The sequence below is a fragment of the Amblyomma mixtum genome, chromosome 2 (genome assembly GCF_055824585.1).
Source record: "Amblyomma mixtum isolate Tamu chromosome 2, ASM5582458v1, whole genome shotgun sequence".
NCBI classification, from domain to species: Eukaryota; Metazoa; Arthropoda; class Arachnida; order Ixodida; family Ixodidae; genus Amblyomma; species Amblyomma mixtum.
In genome coordinates, this window is record NC_143013.1 from 280,463,505 (window position 1) to 280,485,999 (window position 22,495).

The 22,495-nt window shown below is 48.3% G+C and overlaps 1 protein-coding gene across 1 annotated transcript; it reads left to right on the forward strand.

Annotated features, from left to right (window-relative positions):
• The first annotated feature begins 1,193 nt into the window (after positions 1 to 1,193).
• LOC149364149 (uncharacterized) lies at positions 1,194 to 18,874 on the forward strand. Its single transcript, XM_089574141.1, has 8 exons — positions 1,194 to 1,492; positions 3,192 to 3,289; positions 4,700 to 4,872; positions 5,821 to 6,008; positions 7,210 to 7,362; positions 8,686 to 8,838; positions 9,286 to 9,428; positions 10,465 to 18,874. The coding sequence occupies exons 1-8, from the start codon at positions 1,243 to 1,245 to the stop codon at positions 17,764 to 17,766; spliced, it is 8,460 nt and encodes a 2,819-aa protein (XP_089430267.1). The 5' UTR covers positions 1,194 to 1,242; the 3' UTR covers positions 17,767 to 18,874.
• The last annotated feature ends 3,621 nt before the right edge of the window (positions 18,875 to 22,495 follow it).

Below are 22,495 nucleotides of genomic sequence, written 5' to 3' on the forward strand. Positions count from 1 at the left end.
GATCCCTGTAACGTACTTAAATCGTTCCAGGTTAAGTCATTCAGTCCGCCACCAGGCCAACCCAGCACTTAGTCTGTGGGTTTTATGAACACATCGTGCAATAGTAACGCATCAAAAACGAAAACTATCACGAGTACGCTGTCCAATTAAGTACCCTAAGTACAACAGACATGACAGAAGCCAAATGTATTCCTACAGACTTCCGAGCCCTGGAATGTCTTTTAGCGTCCCAGAGACTTGTAACTTTCGCTTTAATAACTTTAGTTCAATCCGTTAACATATTGCTCATGACGAATGTGTTGGATTCGCCACTCTATTAGTTATATATTTTTTCGTCTGTTTATTCTATTCATTCTGTACAATTTGCTGTCTGTTGCTTTGTGCGCTCATACATATATCCTCTGAATAGTTTTTATGAAACCATGCTTGAAGGGAGGTGGTATATATCGTCGCGTCAGACTTGCAGAAATGCCTTGAATGAGTTTCCTCCCAAACATCTCCAAATGTACATAGCTGAATCTGTAGAGAATAAAGCACAGCAACAAACAGTTAAGACCAGCGTGAATACAAAGCACACTCTTACTTTACGCAGTTTGTCCTTTTTTCGTCCCGATTCTGTGATACGGTGTCCCGTGGCGTCACTTCTAAACGCATTCCCTCTGTCCGAGCTGTTCTTCACGATACGAAAGTGCTGTGCTTTGAGTGCGATGTAGTACACTTTAATCAGATACTTAAAAGTCAGCGACTCAGCAGAGAAAGGAAAACTATAAATGACATCCAGTGTGCCTCAGCTCGCCAATTTTGTATTTGAGTTCCTTTGCTTCCGTTCACCTTTGTTCATATAGCTCCTCCAGTCAAAAACTACTAAGCGTGCTTGGGCAGACAATGTGGTGCGGAACTTCATGCAACGTACAGCAATGGTTTTGACATGAATCGAACCTTGAGAAAGGCGAAAAAAGCAGAGCATTGATAGGGTGTGTGAGTGTCCTCATATCAGAGACAACCTCGAACAAAGCGATTTCGTTGTAGATAGCATTCGATGCTCTACCAACTACAACTCGTTCATTTTATACTAAGTTCTGCAGTCGTAACAGGAAAGTAACAACACGTGCACGTTTTGGTCCTTCGCAGGAATTCCCCCGACGGGTGAAGTGACCCGCCCATCCCCATGCTGCCAAGATAAGGCTCTCGGCTTCAAGCCAGCGGACAGCGGCGCCAGAGAGGGCCCCGGCAGCTTAGGCGATGGCGTCGCCACTGCTGCACCATGGGAGACATAGAGGAGCTGCTGGGCTGTGCCTGGCGGCTGTCACGGCGCTGGCGGTGCTCTGGTGTGCGGCTCCAGGAGCCAACGGCGCCTCTTACGGCCGCACTCAATGGCTGTGGGTGCCGTTCAAGTACCACGACTACGAGGCCATGACCGGAGTCCTCATTAACGCTACGATCGTCAGGCCGGACCTGGCGACGATGTACTCCATAGGACAGTCGAGACAAGGCACGTGCGGTCGGAATACTGGCGAGGGCGGTTGTCATTTTTGAACTTTCGATCGCAAGAATATAAGGTGGCACCTTTCTGTGTGCACGTTATTTCCCATTTGCTTTTAAAATCATACAGCTACAAGAGTTTTGAACATAGTTTTAAAAATTTAGTGCGGATATAGCTACTCCCGAGAAACCAGCGATCAGGGCTGTAAGCGTTTCTATATTCAATCCCTTTTCATATAAGCTCCACTACTGCCTTTCTTTCTCTCTCTTCTTCTGACCTCTTTGCCTCGTTTTCCACGTCCTCTATCGTAACGTGGCAAACAAAGCGTCGTTTCTAATTATTCTTCCTGAAGATATAAAAAGGTGATAGCTATTTATTAACCTCATTAGCGTCTGGTTAAATCAGCTCCACTCCGTGAATTACGAGCGAGAGAAAATTATAACTTAGTGTCGCTTTTTCTGAAGTCTTAAGGGGGGAGGGTAGGGGGAAGAGGAAAACTCCTTTTCATTCACGTCGATTCAAGAGAGCATAGAGACATTAGAACACAAAGCACGCTAAGCATACCGCAGCTACCAAATGCGTGTACCCCCCCCCCCCCCCCCACACACACACACACACACACGCTTTCCAGACAACGCCCACGGCTGGAAACATGGGCGTGACAGGAAAGAAATAAGCAGCTCTAAGAATGTGGGTGAACATCTTGCGACATTGCATTCCGCGCAACGGCTTGTCTAGGGACCAGCCGCGATGCAATCCATCTCTTCGTTTGACAATGGCAAAGAAAGAGCAGTCACGCGCTGGTGTTTATAACACGCAGCCGCCATCGCGTGCGCTTTGTGAACTTCTTTTCCCAGTTAGAAATTTTTATATCTACATAATACCTCTCTTTTGTTTAAACATTGCACGCAAGCGCACCTTATGCAGGGCTGGGCCGTGGTATTCTGATTTCACCTTTCCTTAGCACAGCAGAAGCGCTTTCTTTCTAGTTCTTTGTTGCACCTGTCAGTGTTTTACAAAGTACTATCACTTGGAGGGGCGCTACAATCTAAGCCACTCCCTTTTCGCGGCCCAATAGCTTTGCATCGTGCCACAGGTTCGTGTAGCAAAGGAGAATATGTCACTTTTTTTTATCTTAGTACGTTATGTCACCACTCACTTTCTGACAGAGGCGTTTCAGCTATTAACGCTGAGCGCACTACATTGACACCTTGGCTTGCCCTCGTTTCCTGGAAATTGTGACGCGGGCTGATTAGGCAAAGCGCAACCTTAGACGCAGTTTATTTTCTTCTCTTGTTTAAAACATTTTCCTTTTATTATCCTTTTATATTTTGTCCGAGAAACCGGTTTGGTGCCTTGAGAACCCAACTTAAAAGAATCCCGTGCCCTGATTATGTAACCGTTTCAGTGGGAGCAAGATGACTTTTAGGTTTGATCTAACAAGGGTGTCACGCAAAAGCAGAGGACCGTTCGCAGGCGTTCGCATATTTCGACTTCCTCATTCTCCCTCAAAGACAGGCCTCGTCTTCGAAGAACACTGTTGACAACATAATTTCTCTTCTCGCATGTTGTACCTGTGACATAGGGGCGTTTGTGAGTCGGGCTTTCTTGTTTCAGTTTGTTTAGTTTATCACATTTCACCCTCTCCTAAACATCCCTTCCGTGCATTCGAATCTCATCACCGGCTCTATTCCGACTCTCACTACAGGTCGAGAACTATGGGTACTATTACTGACGTCGCGCTCGACAAACAACAAGTTGCTGAAGCCGTCCATGAAATACGTCGCCAACATGCACGGCAACGAGGTACGTAAATAACCTTGAGAGTTGCTGTGAATACACATCACTGTTGAAGAATTTAATCGCTGCACAATTATTCTGTTCGAGAAATACAACTACAGAAAGGAAGACTATTAGCAGTCTTGCGACAATCTTGAGGCAAAAGCTTTCTTTTCTGAGCAACTTTGTGCCAGAAGAATTCCAGTAAATTCCCATATTCTTTAATTATTCTCAAATTTGGTTCCATAAAACTGTGAAGCCTTACATAGGAGCCGCATTATACTTTTTTGATGGTTGCGCAATTTAATCATCAGTAATTAGAACTTTTTCACGTTAGTCTCAATTGTTCGCAGCGCTAAGCGTTAGGCCATTTGTATTTTTTCAGCCATCTGTAGTGTGCGTTGTGTTTTGCTTGTTTTCACATCGTCTACGCTCATTTTCATTTCGCAGTTGCCAACTTTTGCATTTCATGAAGCACCTGGAACTTACAGGCTAAGTACAGTGACGTCATATATCATATGGAATACAAATAATTTGAGGACATATTTCGCATTTCTGTATTCTGGCATGTCATCACGCCATGCTAGTGTGCACTTTTTGTACAGCGAAGCAGAATATTAAGAGGCAACTTATCAACTGAGCAGTCAATGTTCAACGCGCACGGAATTCAGACAGACAGTGCTAATGGAGTATCTAGTGTCTGTTTATGTTTATTCATTTGGTTGGGCAGCGCTTTGCTTTGCCGTTGTAGTCAGAGGAAATATAACCACCACCTAGACCCACAGCCTCCAATTCATTTATGCGTTTTCCTGAATACGGAGAATCATCTTGTATTTGCGGCATTATTTTTGTAAACAAAAACTTCACAGCAGATGCGTAGATAACCTAAAAAAATAAGACATCGTTAGATACGAAAAAGGAAAAAAAAAAAGACGCGTCTTTCGCTGTAAGACAGCTTCAACCGTTTCCAAAAGTGTGTTGCATCCAACAGGCGATGGATGCAGGGAATAATAGTTGGCAGCAACGGGTATTTTGAGGAGATAAAGGCTTGTTTTCAGTGTTGAAAAACCTGTCTCCCAAGAACATTGGTCGGTCTCGTTGCCTTACGATATGGAGAGTAACGCTACAAATCGACAGCGGTTCAAGCTGGAAACAATTCCTGAAATAGGTATATCGTCTCTGTACGAGCAGTAGTTAAAAAAAAAAAGCTTGACGCCTGTTATCGTTAAATGATTGTAAATTATCTTTAACCATGCAGTTTCTTTGCTCACGTTGTTCCTATTGTTTCGAACAGCGGATACTTCAGTGACAAGTTGAACCATTGCGATATATAGCTTATTCTTTTGTGAGGGAGAGTGCTATGTTTCAGCCTAAAACTCTTGAAAAAGCATCGGTGAATCGGAAATCAAATTCGCATGCTCTTTCCGGTCAACTCAGGTGGTGGGCAAAGAACTGATGCTGCACTTGATCGCGCACCTGATCAACGGCTACGACAGCGACCCGCGTATACGGTGGATGCTGGACAACACCAACGTGCACATCATGCCCAGCATGAACCCCGACGGAATGTCCATCTCCAGGGAAGGGCAGTGCGTCGGACTAAGGGGAAGGTAAGCCGGAATGCATACAGGTGCCTAAAGAAGGGGGCGCCATCTGATTAGTGGGTTTACCGATACGCTTCTTAACAACTTCGTGGGGCTTGACATGCTACTTCATTGCAAATCTTTCCTCCTTGCTAGTACATTGTAGCTGTATTTGCCGCAGAAACGCAAAGAGGATTTACCTCAAAATTAGGAAATGAGGAATCTAATGGCGTTAAATCGATACAAGTTAAAGGGACACTGAGGAAAAATTGAAGTTTGCCTGTATCGATAAATTATCATGTTACGATGACAAAAAAAAAAAACGCTCCTTCCACGAATACGGAGCTTTCATAAGCTAGGAAAGCTAAACAAATGGAATACAGGTATTGTTCCACCGACCATTCTCATAAGCAAAATGCACTACGTCAAGACAGTTCTTTATGGGCGCGGATCCCTGAGCCTAGGTTACCCAGCCATTGACTTCTGAACGGGCATCACGGGCTATTAATCGGTGTGAGCGTCGCGAGTTTGAATAGTGTGACTTATAATACTCTTAAATACAATTTTCTCGCCGGACGACTTTCATGCGCACGTTTCGCGGGGTTTTAAAAGTACATCGTCTTCGACATGACGCTTCATATTTTTAGATTCTGTTCTACGACGAACTTGATTGTTCTTCACCAAGGAGCAACATCATAGGGGCCCTGTGAAATCAGAAAACTGCTTTGAAAATTTTTGCTCCCATATATTCGTATGGGTGCTAAGCCTACTTTTTACCCCGAAGAGTCCGGCTGGCGCGAACGCCCATTTGTTTGTAAGTTTGTAAACACGGTGTTGGTCTGTATGTTACTATTCGATGTTTCGCGTTCGGTGCAACTTCGCATTTGTGCTGGCAACACGTGATCATTATACGGTGCTTCTAGTGCGCAAACCTATATGCTCACTGCTGCACGCATGCGCGACTATATGCCGCAGGTACAACAGCGCCGGCGTGGACCTGAACCGCAACTTCCCGGACCCCAGCCACACGGTGCGCAACGTGGAGGAACCGGAGACGGCGGCGGTGCGCAAGTGGATCGACAGCATTCCGTTCGTGCTCTCGGGCAACCTGCACGGGGGAGCCATGCTGGTGCGCTACCCGTACGACGACACCTACGGACAGAGTGAGCTATAGCTTCATTCGGACTGCTCTCCGCGCTGAGACTTGAGGGAAATTCATACCTGCGTGTCGAGCGCGTCGCGCGACTACAGTGGGATACAACTCAAGGAAGAAGATGCATTTCTTTGTCAAATGACCCCCTTCGAGTCAATGGCGTCGGCTGATTGTCATAAGCCTCCTAGCGTGACAATGTAGGAAGTGGTAGATGAAAGGGGATATATTCCTCTGCCTGCATTGTTGGGCCGCTCCTTGCATTGTCCACGCTAGCAGGCTGATGAGAATCAGCCGACGTCATTGGCCGGAAGGGGTTATTTAAAAGGGAAAAGCCGCTTTGTTCTTGGGTTGCACCCGGCCATAGTTTCGGCCAATTCGTTAAGGTCTCTCCCTAATTTCCTAGTGCTCCGGGACCGAACCTAATCGTCTGCAATCGGTCGCGCGACGTCTGCGGCTCTCAGGTTTGAATGTTCCTTTAGCTCACAAACGCTCCGAACAATGGTGCCTCTGTTTCTGACAGATCACGTTCAGATGCGAAAATCAAGATAGGGCTGTTCTAACTTAAAAGGATAATAATCTACTCCTTAAACGTAAAAAAAAAATCGGTACGAATAGATGAACCGCTGAACACCTTGGCTCAGTGAAGCTACTCAAAACAGTGATCATATAGTTGGTTGCCTTCTCGTTCTTTTTGCTATTTTGTCTGGTGTACATGTTTTGTACGCAATGTAGTCTCCTGCCATCTAGATCGAGATTGTTATGTCACAGAAGTTTTTTGCGAAAGTACGGACGAGCATGCAAACAAACACACACTGTTTCTACAGGCGTAACGCACTTACGCAAGCAAAACTCAAACGTCGTAAGTACATGGCACCCGCAAATAAAAGGAAATAAATCACCAGTGCACACTGAACTTTTCGACATGTCCACAGCAACTCATGAGCATACAGCGATACGCTTAATAAGAAGGTAGAATTTAACAAAAATAAATGTGACGACACCATATTGTTATTCCCTTTGAGTGGCTCGCCACCGTGTCTTCCAGCCTCTAGAAAGACACCAGTCGTAATGGTGTATTACTTGAGTTAGTTTGGTTTCTCCTCGAAGGTATTCCGCATTGATACATTCACAGTGATAGAAACGCTAAACGCCTGCTGACGCATGCGCGCCTGCTGCGTCTAATACCAACTGCGCTGACTGTGCACCCACAGACACGGTGGAGTCGAGGACGCCGGACGACGACGTCTTCCAGCATCTGGCGCGTACCTACTCGTTGAACCACCCCACCATGCGCCGCTTCTCCTGCGAGCGTCAAACCTACCACGACGGCATCGTCAATGGTGCCAAATGGTACCCTTTCAAGGGTGGGTACACCGTCTCTCGCCTGCTACCTTGGTAGCCCTGTGCGTGGACTGAAATATGTCCGCAGTTATCAGCGCTCAGCCCCCATGCTGCTCTTGGAATCAATTTTCCTGGGTTACATAAGAACATTATCTCCCCAGATCATAGCTTCCTCTATATTACGAGGCTATGTCTTCTCTAGACATGGTGGGTATAGCTGCAAAGCTTGGAGCTCATGGCCCATAGTGCCGTACAACCATTCAGCTATTCAGACTTGAGCCAGTCAGCCAACTAAATCGCTAAGTTACCCATTACTAACGGTCTCTTCCCTAAATACGCACAAATGGACACTCGCTGACGAATCCTGCTGGTTTTAAAGACACTTTCATGGGAGCACTTTTTTCCTGTTCTGATTTTAAAACCTCTTATGCGACCATAGTCGGATACGACGCAAGAACGGAGCGGCTTTTCGCCGTCAAAGGACCGCCTTCAAGCCATGGCTTCGGCCGATTTTCATGAGCCTGCCATCGTGACAATGCGGGGAGTGCCAGATGAAAGGGGATAGTTCCCTGCCTCCATGATCGGGGTTGGTCTCCTTCCTGCATTGTCACCCTAACAGGTCCTTGAGAATCGGCCGATGCCATTGGCTGGAGGGAGTCCTTTGAAAGAGAAAAGCCGCTCCGTTCTTGAGTTGTATCCGGCTATAGACCCTACGTCATAACGCACGCAGAATAAATCCTGTAAGACGCCGGAATCCATCTTTCGTTTCTAAACTGCACTCATTTCCTACAAGTGATGCAGGTATGCAAAAGCTAGCACTCTCACGCTTGCCTCACCCCCGCGTCGCTCACCGGACTGCTGGCTCCCTGGTTCAACGGCCAACGACTGCCTGCTGGAACGACTGTTGTCATGAGTCGTTTCTTGCCCGCACCCGTCCCGACTTCCTCACCGGTGCAAGCGGCCGTTACACGCTCTTTCACTTGCTCCCCTCATTGTTCTGTTCGCAACAGGCAGTCACGCGCCATTTGGTGCAGCCTTCGTCAAAAATTTGTCTGTAGTTATTGAGACGAAATCAAACGTAACAGTTTTCTTACGCTTTAATGAGGATGGTTATTACTGACATGACTGAATATTAAGTGTTTCGCAACGCGGTAGTTTAGTGTCACATTGCATGCAGTAGATGTGCTGCCACCATCAAGCGCAACAGCCCTGCTCCGCTCGCTTGGTTGCGAGAAGTGTCTAGAGTTCATTTTGTTTTTGTCTTACGCTCTTTAGACTACATGCTTCTCGAAGCTGCGTGTTATGCGGTGTCTCATTCGGACATCATTTCCAACTGATGCTGGCAGGAAGCATGCCTGATTACACATACGTACAAGGAGGTTGCATGGAGGTGACCTTGGAACTTTCCTGCTGCAAGTACCCGCTGTCGTACCAACTGCGCCGCTTTTGGATGGACAACCTCAAGCCCCTCATGAAGCTGCTCGAAGAGTCGCAGAGAGGTAAGGAGCTGCGGTTGACAAACTTGGCTGGTTGGTTCCGATAGAGACTGGCAGCTTCAGTGCGGTTGTTTTGCTTTCTGACGGTTTAGGTGCCTCTAGTTATCCGGCGCTGTGAATGAGCAGATGTAGCTTGCCCCGGCTAAGTGCCAGGTTGAATACCTGTTTGTGGCAGATGCGGTCATCCTGACACAGGCAGTGTTGAAAACGTCCCGTCTGCCGAGATTTGACATAACTTTAAGCAATTCAACGCAGTGAAAATTAATTCTTAACCTTCCACTACGCAATATTTCATAGCCCATGGGTAGGCGAGTCAGCAACAATTTGTTAATTTGCAAAGGCCACATACGTTATTTATTCTGATTGGAGGTATTATCGAGCCTCCACAGAGTGGGCATTAGTGTCGGATACAATACTTGACGCGTTTTCTTGTTCCTACCACAATTGCAGGCCTGCGAGGAATTATCACTGATGACGTAGGCTATCCTGTTACCAAGGGCAGGCTCATGATCAAAGGACGCTACATGCCCTTTAGGACTAGCCAGAAGGGAGAGTACTGGAGGATCTTGCTGCCTGGAAGATATACACTAATGGTAGGTGTCTTTCTGACTACTACCTCTTCTGCACACTGTGATTTAATACTTGTTCGCAGCTTCAGTTAATGTTAACGCTATTTTTGTCATTGTAAGCCCTCTTACGATCAAAACTTTCCCACCAGACGGGCCACACATGATTTTGAAAAAGTGCGCTTTAGCAGTGAAAAAGGGTTGAGGAGCCTTATTCCCCTAGTCAACGTTTCGGCAAGAGGTCTTAGGGATAGACGATGAAAAGCCTCCTGTCGAAATGTTGGTTAGATGAATGAAGCTCACCTCGATCCTTGTTCAGATTGCTTTGTGTTGTCAAGAATTCCATCTTCCTGCCTTCTCTCTACATTTTAGCAGTGTTGTTTAAGTGAAAAAAAAAGGAAACTCTGGACAAGATAAAAACAATCGCTGAGAACAGAGGTGCGTAGATTATGCATTTCCCTGAAACGTGGATAACAATTGAATCCATTTAATTACACAACTCTCTACTCTGACAACGCTGGCTCTTGAAACCTTTAACAATGAGCATGTTAACCGGACAGCAGCTCAAGAGATATCGCTCAGAAGTAAGAAAATTAACAGTGTAATGAACAGATGTCGGACAGTTAAGAATTGACACAAATGTTACATGAGCCTCCTAGGTACGGATTCCTTACCGAGCTTAGTGCGAAGAGTTGACGATCTGTACAATATTTAGTAACGTCTAACGCGTACTTTCCGAGAGTAGTGTTTAATGCCTAATCGAAAGAACCATAGCCAAGTGCTTGTTCATGTGTGGCCTCTCTTAAGACTTTGGAGGCAGACATGAGTGAAGTCTCCGGTGCGGTCAAACACAAAAGTGGCTCGAAGAATTAGGGCTCCTGCCTTACAGGCCTCAAGTTTCGTAGTTACATTTAACTCCTTGACTTTATAAAATGGACTCGTGAAGTTAAAACTGAAGAAAGCAATGTGGCGTAAAACCTTTCGGATAGAAAAGTTCAGTCCACAAAGGCAGGTTGATAAAACTCGACGTGTAAATCTGTTTCCACTTCTGTTATTCCTGCAGGCGTCGTCTCCAGAACACAACGACGTAGAAGTTCCCGTCGAAATTGTAGATGGCCAGACGACGGTCGTGAACATCACGTTGACTCGCAAGGTTCGCTCGTACTACCCCTCGGACGGAAATCAGGCGCACTACGATAACTTTGTGCCCAGCCACGCCAGCATTATCAGCAACGCCAAACCAAACCTCGATGACGAAGACAACGTCGACACGACAGACAACTCCCTCTCGGCTCCCAATTTCAACAATCTGGAGCCATTCGCTTCCTCCGGCAAGAACGGTGGTTATCGTGAGAAAGAAGCACCTGCTCAACCGGTAGCCGACTATTACCACGCTCTGTACCAAGCTCTACGAACGCTGTCGACCGGAGATCCACGCAACAAGCCAGACGTCTTCGACACACATCCCATAACGGGACCCTCGACATACCAGGAGCTTCCAGATGAGAGACGAGCTTACACTACCGCTGGCAGCAGTCCGATAGGTTCCATGGCCATTCAGCGCCGCACATCCGTTGATGATGAGCCTGAGTTCCTCGAAGACACACAACTTGAAGATCCGCTAAACTACAGCCACCCAGTGACGGCGGTTCCAAGCACAACTCCCGCTCCTATCACACTTCCTCGCACCCAGACACGAAGAACGACGAGTGCTGTATCCTCTCAAGAAGGTGCTCAGCAATATACTCGGTCATTCGTACCAACAGGACGACCTACTCACACCCAAACAGCCACAGGGACTTCGAGCCGTGACATAACAGAAGGCGACGCGGGAAGTCGTAACATTGGTAGCACCGATGTACTTGAAGACGTCGCTGCTGTCACCAGGCCACGGTCGGAGCAGCCGGTTTCTAGCACGGGACGTTGGGTCACAGGTGGGCCCATTGAGATGACCCTGAGGACGGATACCGTCAGCGTAAGTGGTCCGAGGGGGCCGGTGCGGACTATTTCCTTCGAACCGGTCACAAATCTCACCGCGACGTCACCCGCTCACCTGCGCCAGACATCAACGCAAGGAGACGTCGCACAGACTACGAAGCCTCCCGTGTACAGGACTCGTATGACAATTACATTAGCAGAAGCGATTCACAAGTATGACTTGACCACCGCTGCGCGTGCAGAAATACCCTCTTCAACTTACGTAGGAACACAAGGCCCTCGCAGCACCGCAGACACCGGCCCATACGGTGGTCCACACTTGACGTCAAACGCTGAGGCGCAGAACCCACCACAGGGCCTGCAGACTACTCAAACCACTGGAGACGGAGTAAAAACCGCTGACAGAAACAAAGAAACGACGAGGTACACTGAAAACCATGAGCGAACCACTGCAACAGGCCGTCCGGGGCCACAGAAATCCACTTTCACGCCAGTGCCACGCAGAACAAGTTCGCAGACGCACCAGACTGCCAGCATATCGCACTATGATACGCTTCCAGCTTCTATATTTGCAACGGAAACAACTGAAACGAAACCGCCTTCCGCCGACGTCCTCGATGATGGATCCTATATGAACCCACCTGCACCAGAGACAAGTCAAACGAATGAACCTGTACCGGAGTCTCGCAAGCATTCGTCATCTGTGTCTGAAATCCCACAAAGCGAACAACTTCCGGAGACACCACCAAAAGAGCCGCCATCACCTTACCCTACGCCTTCCCCTTCGACTACTCCAATAAAGTCAACGAAGCCTACCAAAAAAGCCCACTACAACGAGCAAGGTGTAACAAGCAGTGTGGAGTACGACCCCGAGTCCTCACTTTCGCCCGGGTTAAGTTCACATTCAGAAGGCAAGCAATCAACGATTAATGTGAAACCATCGGCGCACGAGGCCTCCTCACGCCTTACAACTCGACCAGAATCTAAATACGCGTTACCGGCACTGGATACAACGTCTACGTCCGAAGGCCATGTGACGGCCACAGGCGGACGTACACGCCCCCAGACCATATCAGGACAGACAACAAGCGATGCAGATTACGCTTTTACACCAGAAAAGAAAATACAAGACGAACTGACACCCAGAACGCCGCCTTCTCCGACAGCGGTATTCGAGCGCATGCGGCAAAGAGTACGCAACTCAACGCGTCCAACAAGCACCAGCAATCGGCCGCTGACACCGACGCTAAACGCAGGAACTTCGCCGTACTCATGGACGAAAGTAGGAAAAGTGGCGTACGGCACATTCCCGTCCCAGGGTGACCCATCAAAAGAAACCGGCGCTGACCGTTTGGAGGACGAACCGTTTAGAAGAATACCAAAGACCACGCGCGTCCCAACGGCAGTAAGAAGCCGGCAGGAGCACGCAGACACACATTCAACCGCTTCAGTTAGCCTCTCGAGCCCCACACACATTACGTCGAGGCAACCGCAAAAGCCTACACATGCATTCCAAACAGCGGAGCCCACAGTGCGAAATCGCGGCACATCTCAACATTACGGCGCAGTCGAGTATACACCAACCTCCTCTGTCGCGCATATTCCAACCACTCCAGAAAGCGAGGTCCACAAAGAACACCGGTCGAAGCTGCTCACACAGGCGGAAGGCAGTGGCTCGGAACGCAATCCAACGGCACCCAATGCTGAAGACATCGCCCCAACGAGGAAATTCGCTACGGGTTCCAGGCAGAGATTTGCCCCTAAACCAATGCGAAGTGGCCAAGTGCGACGACCGTTCATTCCACCAACAGAAGAGCCTTCTACAAGCAGAGACACGCTTCGTCCAACCGCTGAGCCCAATAGTGGTTCCACGGCTTCATTGGGAAGCGGCGACCAAAGTTACGCGAGTGGAGCTGCGAATGTGCAGAAATCGCAGCAGACAGGACAAGTACCAGAAACGTTCTCGCAGCATGTCGCTTCGAGACCACTTCACCAAGATGCTCCAGAGGAGCAAGTGAAACATGTACCGCCAACAGGCACAACAGACCTGGGTCCCTCGACTGTGCAAGTCACGCAAACATCACAAAGAGATCTCGTCATACGTGGACGCTTGATAACAACCAAGGGTCAGACGGAAAAGAGCATGGCTTATCCAGATTCCACACCGCCGGCTGGCAGCGCAACGCCGCACACGCAACCAAGCTCCACGCATTCCTTTGTTCCAGACACGTCCCAAAGCCACACTTCCCGGCGTCCAGACCACGCGTCGACAGAAACCTTGAGGGCGACAAAAAGACCCGTGGTTTACATAACATCTGAGGAACAGAGTGGCTCCCTGCTGCCAGCCGGAGAGTCGGATCTCAGTTTGCCACCGGAACAGCCAACCGCTCAACCACGGCGCACAAACAGACCACAGAGGCCCCAACACGCCCTGGCAACGGCGGATGAAAGACCACAGAGCCAGGAGCCGCCGCATCCGACATTGACCGCTAGGCCTAGAACCCCTTATACGACTCCTCACGACTCCTCGTACACCGTGAACCAACGTCATGGCTATAGTCGTGATACCATAGTAGTCCCAAAGCGGGGTCCTGCTTCTCCAGAGCCTGTAGCGCGAACCACATATGGCCAAAACGACCAAAACGAGTTTACAGGCACGGGAGGCACAACGTCGGCAGCGGACAACGTTGATCAATTTCAGTTCAGAACCACGACGGGAGTACGAGCCCCTGCTGATGCCTCAGAACTTGCGAAACCAGCGGGCGCCGCGCATTCGTCGCCAGCTGTGCCGTCAACCGTTGTGTCAAGTCTAACGGACATATTTACATCGTACCAGCCACCGCAAGCACCTGTACCCGCTTCAGTACCTCAGCAGCAAGGTACGCCGAGACCTTCACCAAGAGCGCACGTGACGGTTCCTGCGAGGCCCCGAGAACAGCTCACCAGGCCAAAAACATTGCCTGAATCCTCGCAGCCCCCGAAAGCATATCTGAACCATGACAAGACGACAGATGCGCATGATGGTTCAGTCACGCCGGCAGCCCCGGAGCAGCTTGGAAGAATGATATTGAAAGATTTAACCGCTGCCCAGGTAGCTGATCATCCCGACAAAATCTTCAAAATTCAAGGAACAGTGATGTTGGAAAATGCTGGGCCGAAAAAGGAGGATTATACAAGCGGCGTGTCAGGCCGCACAACTCTTACTCCGAGACCTGCCAGCGTAGATTATTCTGTCACTCTGAACGATAGAGTCCAGCCAAGCTCAGTAAGAATTCCAGTACGAAATGGAAATGGTGGCCAGGCATTCCCAACCGCAACGCCACCACGACCAACGCGCCCACCGACCGATAGCCCGCCAATATACACAGAAACAAACAGGCATCATAAGCCGACTGTGCCACCGCAGTTTGCAACATCAGCCATACAAAAGCCCCAAAGTCCGCTTGGAAGTTTGCGTGGCGATAGGGCGCACACAACATTCAGTCCATCTTCAAGGGGCACGACCCTGACTCGAGGGGACGAGCTGCAATACGTTGATCACAGCACCTACAATGCTCCCGCCGTTCCTACGCAGTTTCAAACAACGACCGACTTCATACAGTCTAGACCAAGAGAAATAGTTACGCCGCAACGTCATGACAATCAAGGGAAAACTCAGCCACAATCCCATCACCCTGCTGTTGCCGATAGAGATTACAGTGTTGAGCCTCCAAAGTCCTCTCAGTTTCACACGCAAACACATGGTGGTCCCTCTGAGGCAACTGTGGATTCTTACAGTGCTAACCAAGGAACTTTTCAAGTGCAACCAATATCTGGTCTGTCGTCCCAAAGCACTGCGCCTGCTAACAGCAGGACTGCGCAGGAAATTAAGGGATCCACAACAGGGCGGTTAGTGTCTACTCCCCGCACAGGTAGGCCAAGTCAGCCCTTATCCCGAGAACCAAGCAGCCAAATTCCTCAGCAGGGCCGAACAACCGGTTCAGTGCACACGGTTAGTCAACCCGATGCCGCGACACTCCCTGTGACGCAAAGGTTACAGCATGAAACTAAAGCTGGCACCTCTGCTGGATCACGGCTGCCTACCATATACAGTTTCACAACAAGGCACGAAGCTAATGGGCCAGCAGTCGAGGCAGGGCGTGCGGTGCAGCACGAAAATGTTCAGCACCAGCAATTAGGAGGTAATAAGTTCGCCACAACACACTCTGTTTACGGAACACAAGATCAAGAAACAGAAAATCAGCCCCCTTTTAGGAAAACACCAGAACACAACGGCTACGTTCCTCCTACAACATCGCCGGTTTTGTTTGAGTACGACCCCAATACCCGTGATTACAAAAAGTCAGGTCCGCATACAACAGAAACCGCAGGTTTTCAAGATGGCAACACATTTTCTGTCCCTACGAGTCAAGGCCAAGCCCACCTCGACAAGGCGCCGAATACGGGCACAACAGTCAATGCCTCGAAACAGTACACTCAGCCATATGCGCCTCCTTCAGACACTGGGCATACAGAGAAAGCAGCATTAGTCTCGGCACCGGCCACAACGCCACAGGGCTTTCATCAAGCTCACCACGTAACCAGTACACTTGCCGGAGAAACACCATATCAGAGACCTTCAACACTTCCCGGAGAAACACCATATCAGAAACCTGCAAAAGAGCTGAATGCAGTTCATCACGTCTCTACCTTGCAACATGAAGGGCAGCCGCGCTTACAACATGGCCACTTAGATCACACGATAAAAACGGAGGCGACGAAACCTTCAGGTCCTGTATCCACTCCTGAAGTGCATGCGCCTCAGAATCCGCACCACAACACTCGACCACAGAGTCACACGAGGCCTTCGCTCGAAGATTTTACTCCCGAAGAGCTGAGCAGAGCCTTAGCTGCACTTCTGAAAGCAACGTCTTCAAAACGCCCACCGAACGCTGACCTAGGTGATACACCGCCGCCGAATGAAAACAAAGGAGTACCGTCCTTCGGCAGTCAAGAGGACACGAACGGCGACTCTTATGCTGGCAAACCACGTGAAGAGCCCACCGCTGTAGAGCACCCTGGAGCTAACACTCAACCGTCTGGACCCGCCTCCTTGTCGCACGACCGTCCGACTTCTCAGGAGGTGTTCAGTGTAACGTCTTTTGAAAGCACGCAAGCTTACCCAGACGGACCACCTCAGTCCAATGCCGCATCGCACGTCGAAAACAGAGATCCCGCGCACACAGCCGGCCCTGTCGTTCCACAAGAAACGCCGCTACCAGAGCCCAGGCCCCCGCAGCATTCGTTCCCCGAGTCACTAATGGCGTACCATGACAGCGAAGAGCTACACACCGCGCCGCCTAAACCTACTAGCCCTCCACAGTTCCAGACCACGTCATCGGCTGAAACTTCTACAGAGTTGCCTCACGGGGATGACAAATTTCTCCAATTCTCGACGGCTGGACAGTCCGCGGAAGTAATCTCCGGCGGCAGAAACACCGTCAGTCGTCCTGGTACCGTGTTTCCTTTTGAAGTCCCGAATACGTTCAATGTGCCCCACAAACATGAACAAACCTTCAATGGAGACACATCCAGCGGGGAATTCAAGGATTCCGCGGAAAGAAATCTGAATATTCACTCTACAACGCCGAGCTTTGTCAACCACCATTCCGTGAGAAACTTCTTCACCGAGGGGCATCCCGGAACTCTAACATCGCCTCAACCGCCCGTTACGAAGGACGTTAGGTATGTGCCGCATGACATATTTACTACGCCTACTCCACCACCCCCCACGATCACCACGATCCCACCGCCGCCGTCGTCACCGCCTCCACGACTATTTAGCCATAACTCTGTCCATCCCACAAGGGGACCCAGACCAACGACAAATGCCCCGCCTCTCCCCACCAGCCAAGAGGAGTACAGCGCCCAGCTTGAGAAGGCGATAGAAACTTTCCATCGTCTTATCCAGCCGCAACGCACAACCGCCGAAAAAGTGACCACAACACCAAGACCAACTGTGAAGCAAACATTCAGTCTTCGAAATTCAAATCAAGGTGTGACCACAATAGTAGGCGGAGGCTTTACCACAGCCAGGCAACAACCAACGCAACTGACGCACCCAACCAATGTGCTGCAAGCTCACCAGGGCTTCTTCACAGACCGTCTGCGTGCCATACAACAAAACACGCCTCCTCATCTTTTGCAGGCGACCTCTCTCAACGGCCCGCTGGACCTTACCACAGACCCCATGACCCTCTTCAACACGAATCTCCAACCGATCCAGATAAATAACCAGTTTCAATCTGCGCTCTCGGGTGGTGGTACACAGTTGCCTCTCGACGTTGGAAGCCTACTGCGGTCTAGGTCTTCCAGGGACACGCCTGCCAAATGCTGCTTTAATTTGCCGAACGGACGATTTGTCTTCAAAATTGGAACGAAGAAGTGAAGGTCATATTTTAAAGATTAACTAAACCTGCCAATGAAATCAACGCCAGAAGCGCTGGTATATGATCGCATCATTAAAAGATTTCAAAGCTATCTAAAACAAACAAACAAAAACGCTAATGAGGTGGAATACGTGAAGGAAGAAACAAAGCGAAAGATAGCGCCAATAACAGCGAAAATATGTAGATTCGTGTGTGCAAGCTTGTCATGCTGGCATTCCAGGCAAGCGAAGTTATATATACACACCATGTGACGATGGTGCGATGAAATTAACTATGAGAAACAGAGCCACATCGGAAGATAGTCTCCAAGGCGTGTGTTATGCGACACAATGCTTACTACGTACGCATGGTGACCATTCGTGCCACGATGAGCTCATTTTGGAGCATAATGTAGTTGTACAACGTACGGCGAACTCGCTACAGCTCTAGCAACGAGCTTAGTACAGAACTGTTGCACGTAATGCAGAGCATTTCTTACAATGTACGGGAGTTTAATGCTGGAATCACTTTTAGAAGAAGGAATATACAGTCACCGTAGCGTTGAAACCGCTCCGGAGAGAGACAGAGGAGTGAGACCGGTGGATGAGCTTCGCGTGGAGGATTACCGAGCGGGTGAAACAGAAGTGGCGACTATGATGCTTTATTCCCTGCAAGACCGGTCGACGTGCCGTGACGAGAATACGGGAGGAGGACTTCAGCGATTTTGTACCGGAGCTTCCACTGTGGCTCATCAGTGCTGTCGTGGTGACTGCTACGCTGTGAATCATTGTAGCCAGCGCTGCAGGCAGTGCAGTGCACAATACGAAGCCGTTTCGGCGTGGACATCTAAGTGTTGTGCCATTGTGCTCGGATAAAAGTGAGTTGTGTTCCACGAGGCGTCCACGAGACGTATGTTTTGAACGGTCTGCTGCGTTGTGCAAAGGTGAAACTGCGGGCTTATGTTTGCTTTCGACGTTGTGGTGTTCATATATGAGAGCGTTTGTGGTGCGGCGCAAATAAGAAGAGCTTATCAACCGACAAGAACCGGTGTTGAACGGACGGTGGTGCGTCGGCGATGCCATTTGAGTATGTGCCATGACATTCGCCAATAAAGTTGGAATATATTGACCCGGATTTATTCAGTTGTGTATACTGCAAATCCAGGCGCCGAGTGAGTCGGTGCATGCTTGAATACCGAAAAATCTTAATGAAAGTTATTTTCCAACCAGGCCCCCTGGACACTGCCAAAGCTGCTGCAGGCGTTTAATTCAAGACAGTTGCTTTTATGAATGCAATAGGTGCTGTTATACTTCCAGAAACTTGTTTTAAGAGTGAAGCAGTACACGAAAACTGCTTCTGCATGTACATTATTGGATAAGATAGATAAGCTAATTAGTAACTGCAGCTAACGAGTACACTTACACTGGAAAAATAGACACGGTCGTATTCCTAGACTACCCCATTCGTTAGAATTCTCGTAGCGTGCCATTGATGCAACATACTCGTCTGAATATTTCCAGCTCAATCAACGTTATGATGCAGGCAAGGCGGTGCAGATAGGCGCCGAACTACCGGTGCGACGGAATAATTACATCGAGCAGGTGTGTCACACACCAGATGCGACGATTGTGCGAAAGCAGTTTCATTTACTCTCGATGATTACTTTGATGTTTTTACTCTAATTAATGGTTTTACTACATAAGCCGAACTTTCACATACGCGACATAGTTTTCTCTAGAAGGTGACGTGGGTGTGTGAAGGGTGGAGCTTCTGGAGGGTGCAGGTAAGGTGGGTCAAGGGCGGAAGTAGGCCGCCAGGCAGCCCCAGAGTTATGGGGCTGCATTTGGGGGCTGGCTAGTTGCTGCTGCTTCTGGAGGGCAGTTGGCTTCCCCATTGCGTCTTTGAATGTTATTTCGCCGCCGCTTTGCGTTACGCTGGAGCGTGAGCTTCTCATGGGCGAAGGTATTGTGCAGGGTGTAAATGTATTTGTGGTGGGTGGCGCTTTTGGAGAGTAGAGTTGGGTGTATGAGTAGTGGGTGGCGTCTCAAGAAGGTGAAAGTGGCCATTGAGGTGGGGTAAGGACCCAATGGACATTGAAACTTTTATTGAGGCGGGGTAAGGACCCAATGGACATTGAAACTTTTATGGACATCCTACATACGTTCAGTACGTAGAAAGGAGTTCCAGTGCCTATTGGGGAGGAGCTACGTGGGTGACGGTTGGTGGGTGGGTGGTGGGGAGGTGGCTGATGGGTGGTGTTTTTGGGTGTGGAGACTTCTCTCTTCTAGTCGAAATTCTAGAGGCCCGTGTACTGTGCGATGTCAGTGCACGTTTAAGATCCCCAGGTGGCCGATATTTCCGGAACCCTTCACTACGGCATCCCTCATGGCCTGAGTCGCGTTGGGATGTTAAACCACCCGTAAAATCTTCTAGGCTACATACTGACGCGCCTGAGACTGGCTGAGAGGAGCACGGCACTCTCGCGTGCGTTGCAGAAACGTTTAGTCTATATTTAGTTTATGGGGTTTTAACGTCCCAAAGCGACTCAGGCTATGAGAGACGCTGTAGTGAAGGGTTCCGGAAATTTCGACCACCTGGGGTTATTTAACGTGTACTGACATCGCACAGTACACGGGCCTCCAGAATTTCGCCTCCATTGAAATTCGACCGCCACGGCCGGAATCGAACCCGCGTCTTTTGGGTCAGCAGTCGAGCGCCATAACCACTGAGTCACCGCGGCGGCCGTTGCAGAAACGTGTTGCAACGTGTTGCAACATGGAGATGAGGCATTACGGTACAGGCAGTTAGACCTGACGTTCTGCCTACAGCCCACGGTGGCTAACGCGAATCACACCAGTAACATCTAATGGCTCCCTAAATACTACCAGATAGGGTCAGCATAGTGGCGATCCTATATAGTTTTCTGCCGACCGTACGTCGTTGTATATCGGGCATTTTCACTGCACGTAGACGGAGGTGCACAATGCAATCGTGTCGCTAATGTGCTATGAATTATGTCGGGAGGGCTCATTTTCATTGGTTAGACGCGTTCTAGTCTTAACGCGCAGTTGTTTGTCTGATTTGATTCGGCATTATCAAGTAAATACTGCACAGCTTAAATGCGATAATGTTTACCTAAAGAAACATCGAGGAAAACTCTATTCAATCTTGATTTTCAACAAAATTTTTTTATATGACCCTCTGAGTTAAAGTCGCATTTAGAAATTTGCTGAGAAAATTGCATTCAGAAATTATCTCGCTACTCAATTAAATTTCGCGACGTCGACACCACCGTCTACTTGCGAAATTTCATTTTAGGAAAGGAAATGAAATACGCTTGAATTTCATTTTTTTTATTTTTAAGTTCACAAAACCTCTGTTTTCAGGGCAACTAGCGTCTTTGCCGTTCGAATGTGGGCATTAGCGATACAGGCCAACCTTATTTTGTATTCAATGTCACTTTAACGTGTTTTCTTTACTCGTACAATACGCTGCTATACACTGCACTAACAACTAAAAGGTTGTATTATACAAACGAGCAAACGCGCAGACATGTTAACGCTCTTACGAGGAGCATTCAGTGTAGTGAGTGCGAACAACAAAGTTGTCACCGCATGAAAGGGGGACGCGGAAATTCAGACTAGTTTCGTTATTTACGCACGAATGTAATCAAATTTTGCACATACCTGTAATTGTTATTCTGATTTCAGAACTGCGTTTTATTTTCAGCTTGCTGTTACAATTGTTCAGTCATGACTGTTAACACCCCCATAAAGTCATTCCTGGGGCGCTAAATAATTAAGATTAAAGTGCATAAGTTTTTATACATCAGGATTGTTTACAAAGTGCAGTTCTGTGCAAAAAAGCCATTATTTATTTATCTATTTGCCCAGTACTCATGTAAGTAATACTTAAACTCCAGCATGCATGGGAAAATATTGCACGCGTGCGAAGGAAGATTATGAGTTTTGTCGCAATCCTGAACGTCTCACGATTCGTGTTCAAAAAGAAAAAAAAAACAGAATCATTCAACTGCACTTGGTCACGAAATGCCGGTGGGATGAGTGACAGCAATCGCACAGAAAGTGAAAGCTGAAGAAACATTTTTATTTATTTATTTCTTATTTATTTCAAGATACCCCTAAAGGCCCTCTTCACGAGGGTATTACATAGGGGGTGGTAAAAATTTCAACTTGAATACATCGAAGGAACATTAACATGAGTAACCGGGCAAAAGAAAACAAGCAAGAAAAGAGCGTTAACTGGTAGACAGCAAGAATCGATATGTGGCGGAACAACAAGACGCAAAATAAACAAAATGAAAAAAAAAAAACAAGAAAAGAAAACACAAAGATAAAAACAACGGAATAAACAGAACGAAAAGCAAAACTCGAACACATTGCGGGGAGCAAAACAGAACTAGAAGAAAACTACACATCGCTTTGATTTTTTAAAAGTTCATGAAATGATGTCGCATTCGTTTCAATTGCGATTGTGTAAGGCAGCCGGTTCCAATCAATAATGGTTTCGGGTATGAATGATTTAGCAAAACTTGAAGTGTGACATGTGATGCGTTTGATTTTGAAAGGATGGTCACGGCGTGGAAACACTGCTGAGGGTAAGTGAAAGAAATCATCGTGAAGCAACGGATGGTGGTAAATTTTGTGAATTTTGTGAAAGAGATTTAAGCAAGCCAGTTTACGCGATGAGAAAGGCTGTCAAGTCCATCACGAGCTTTTAAAGCCGTGA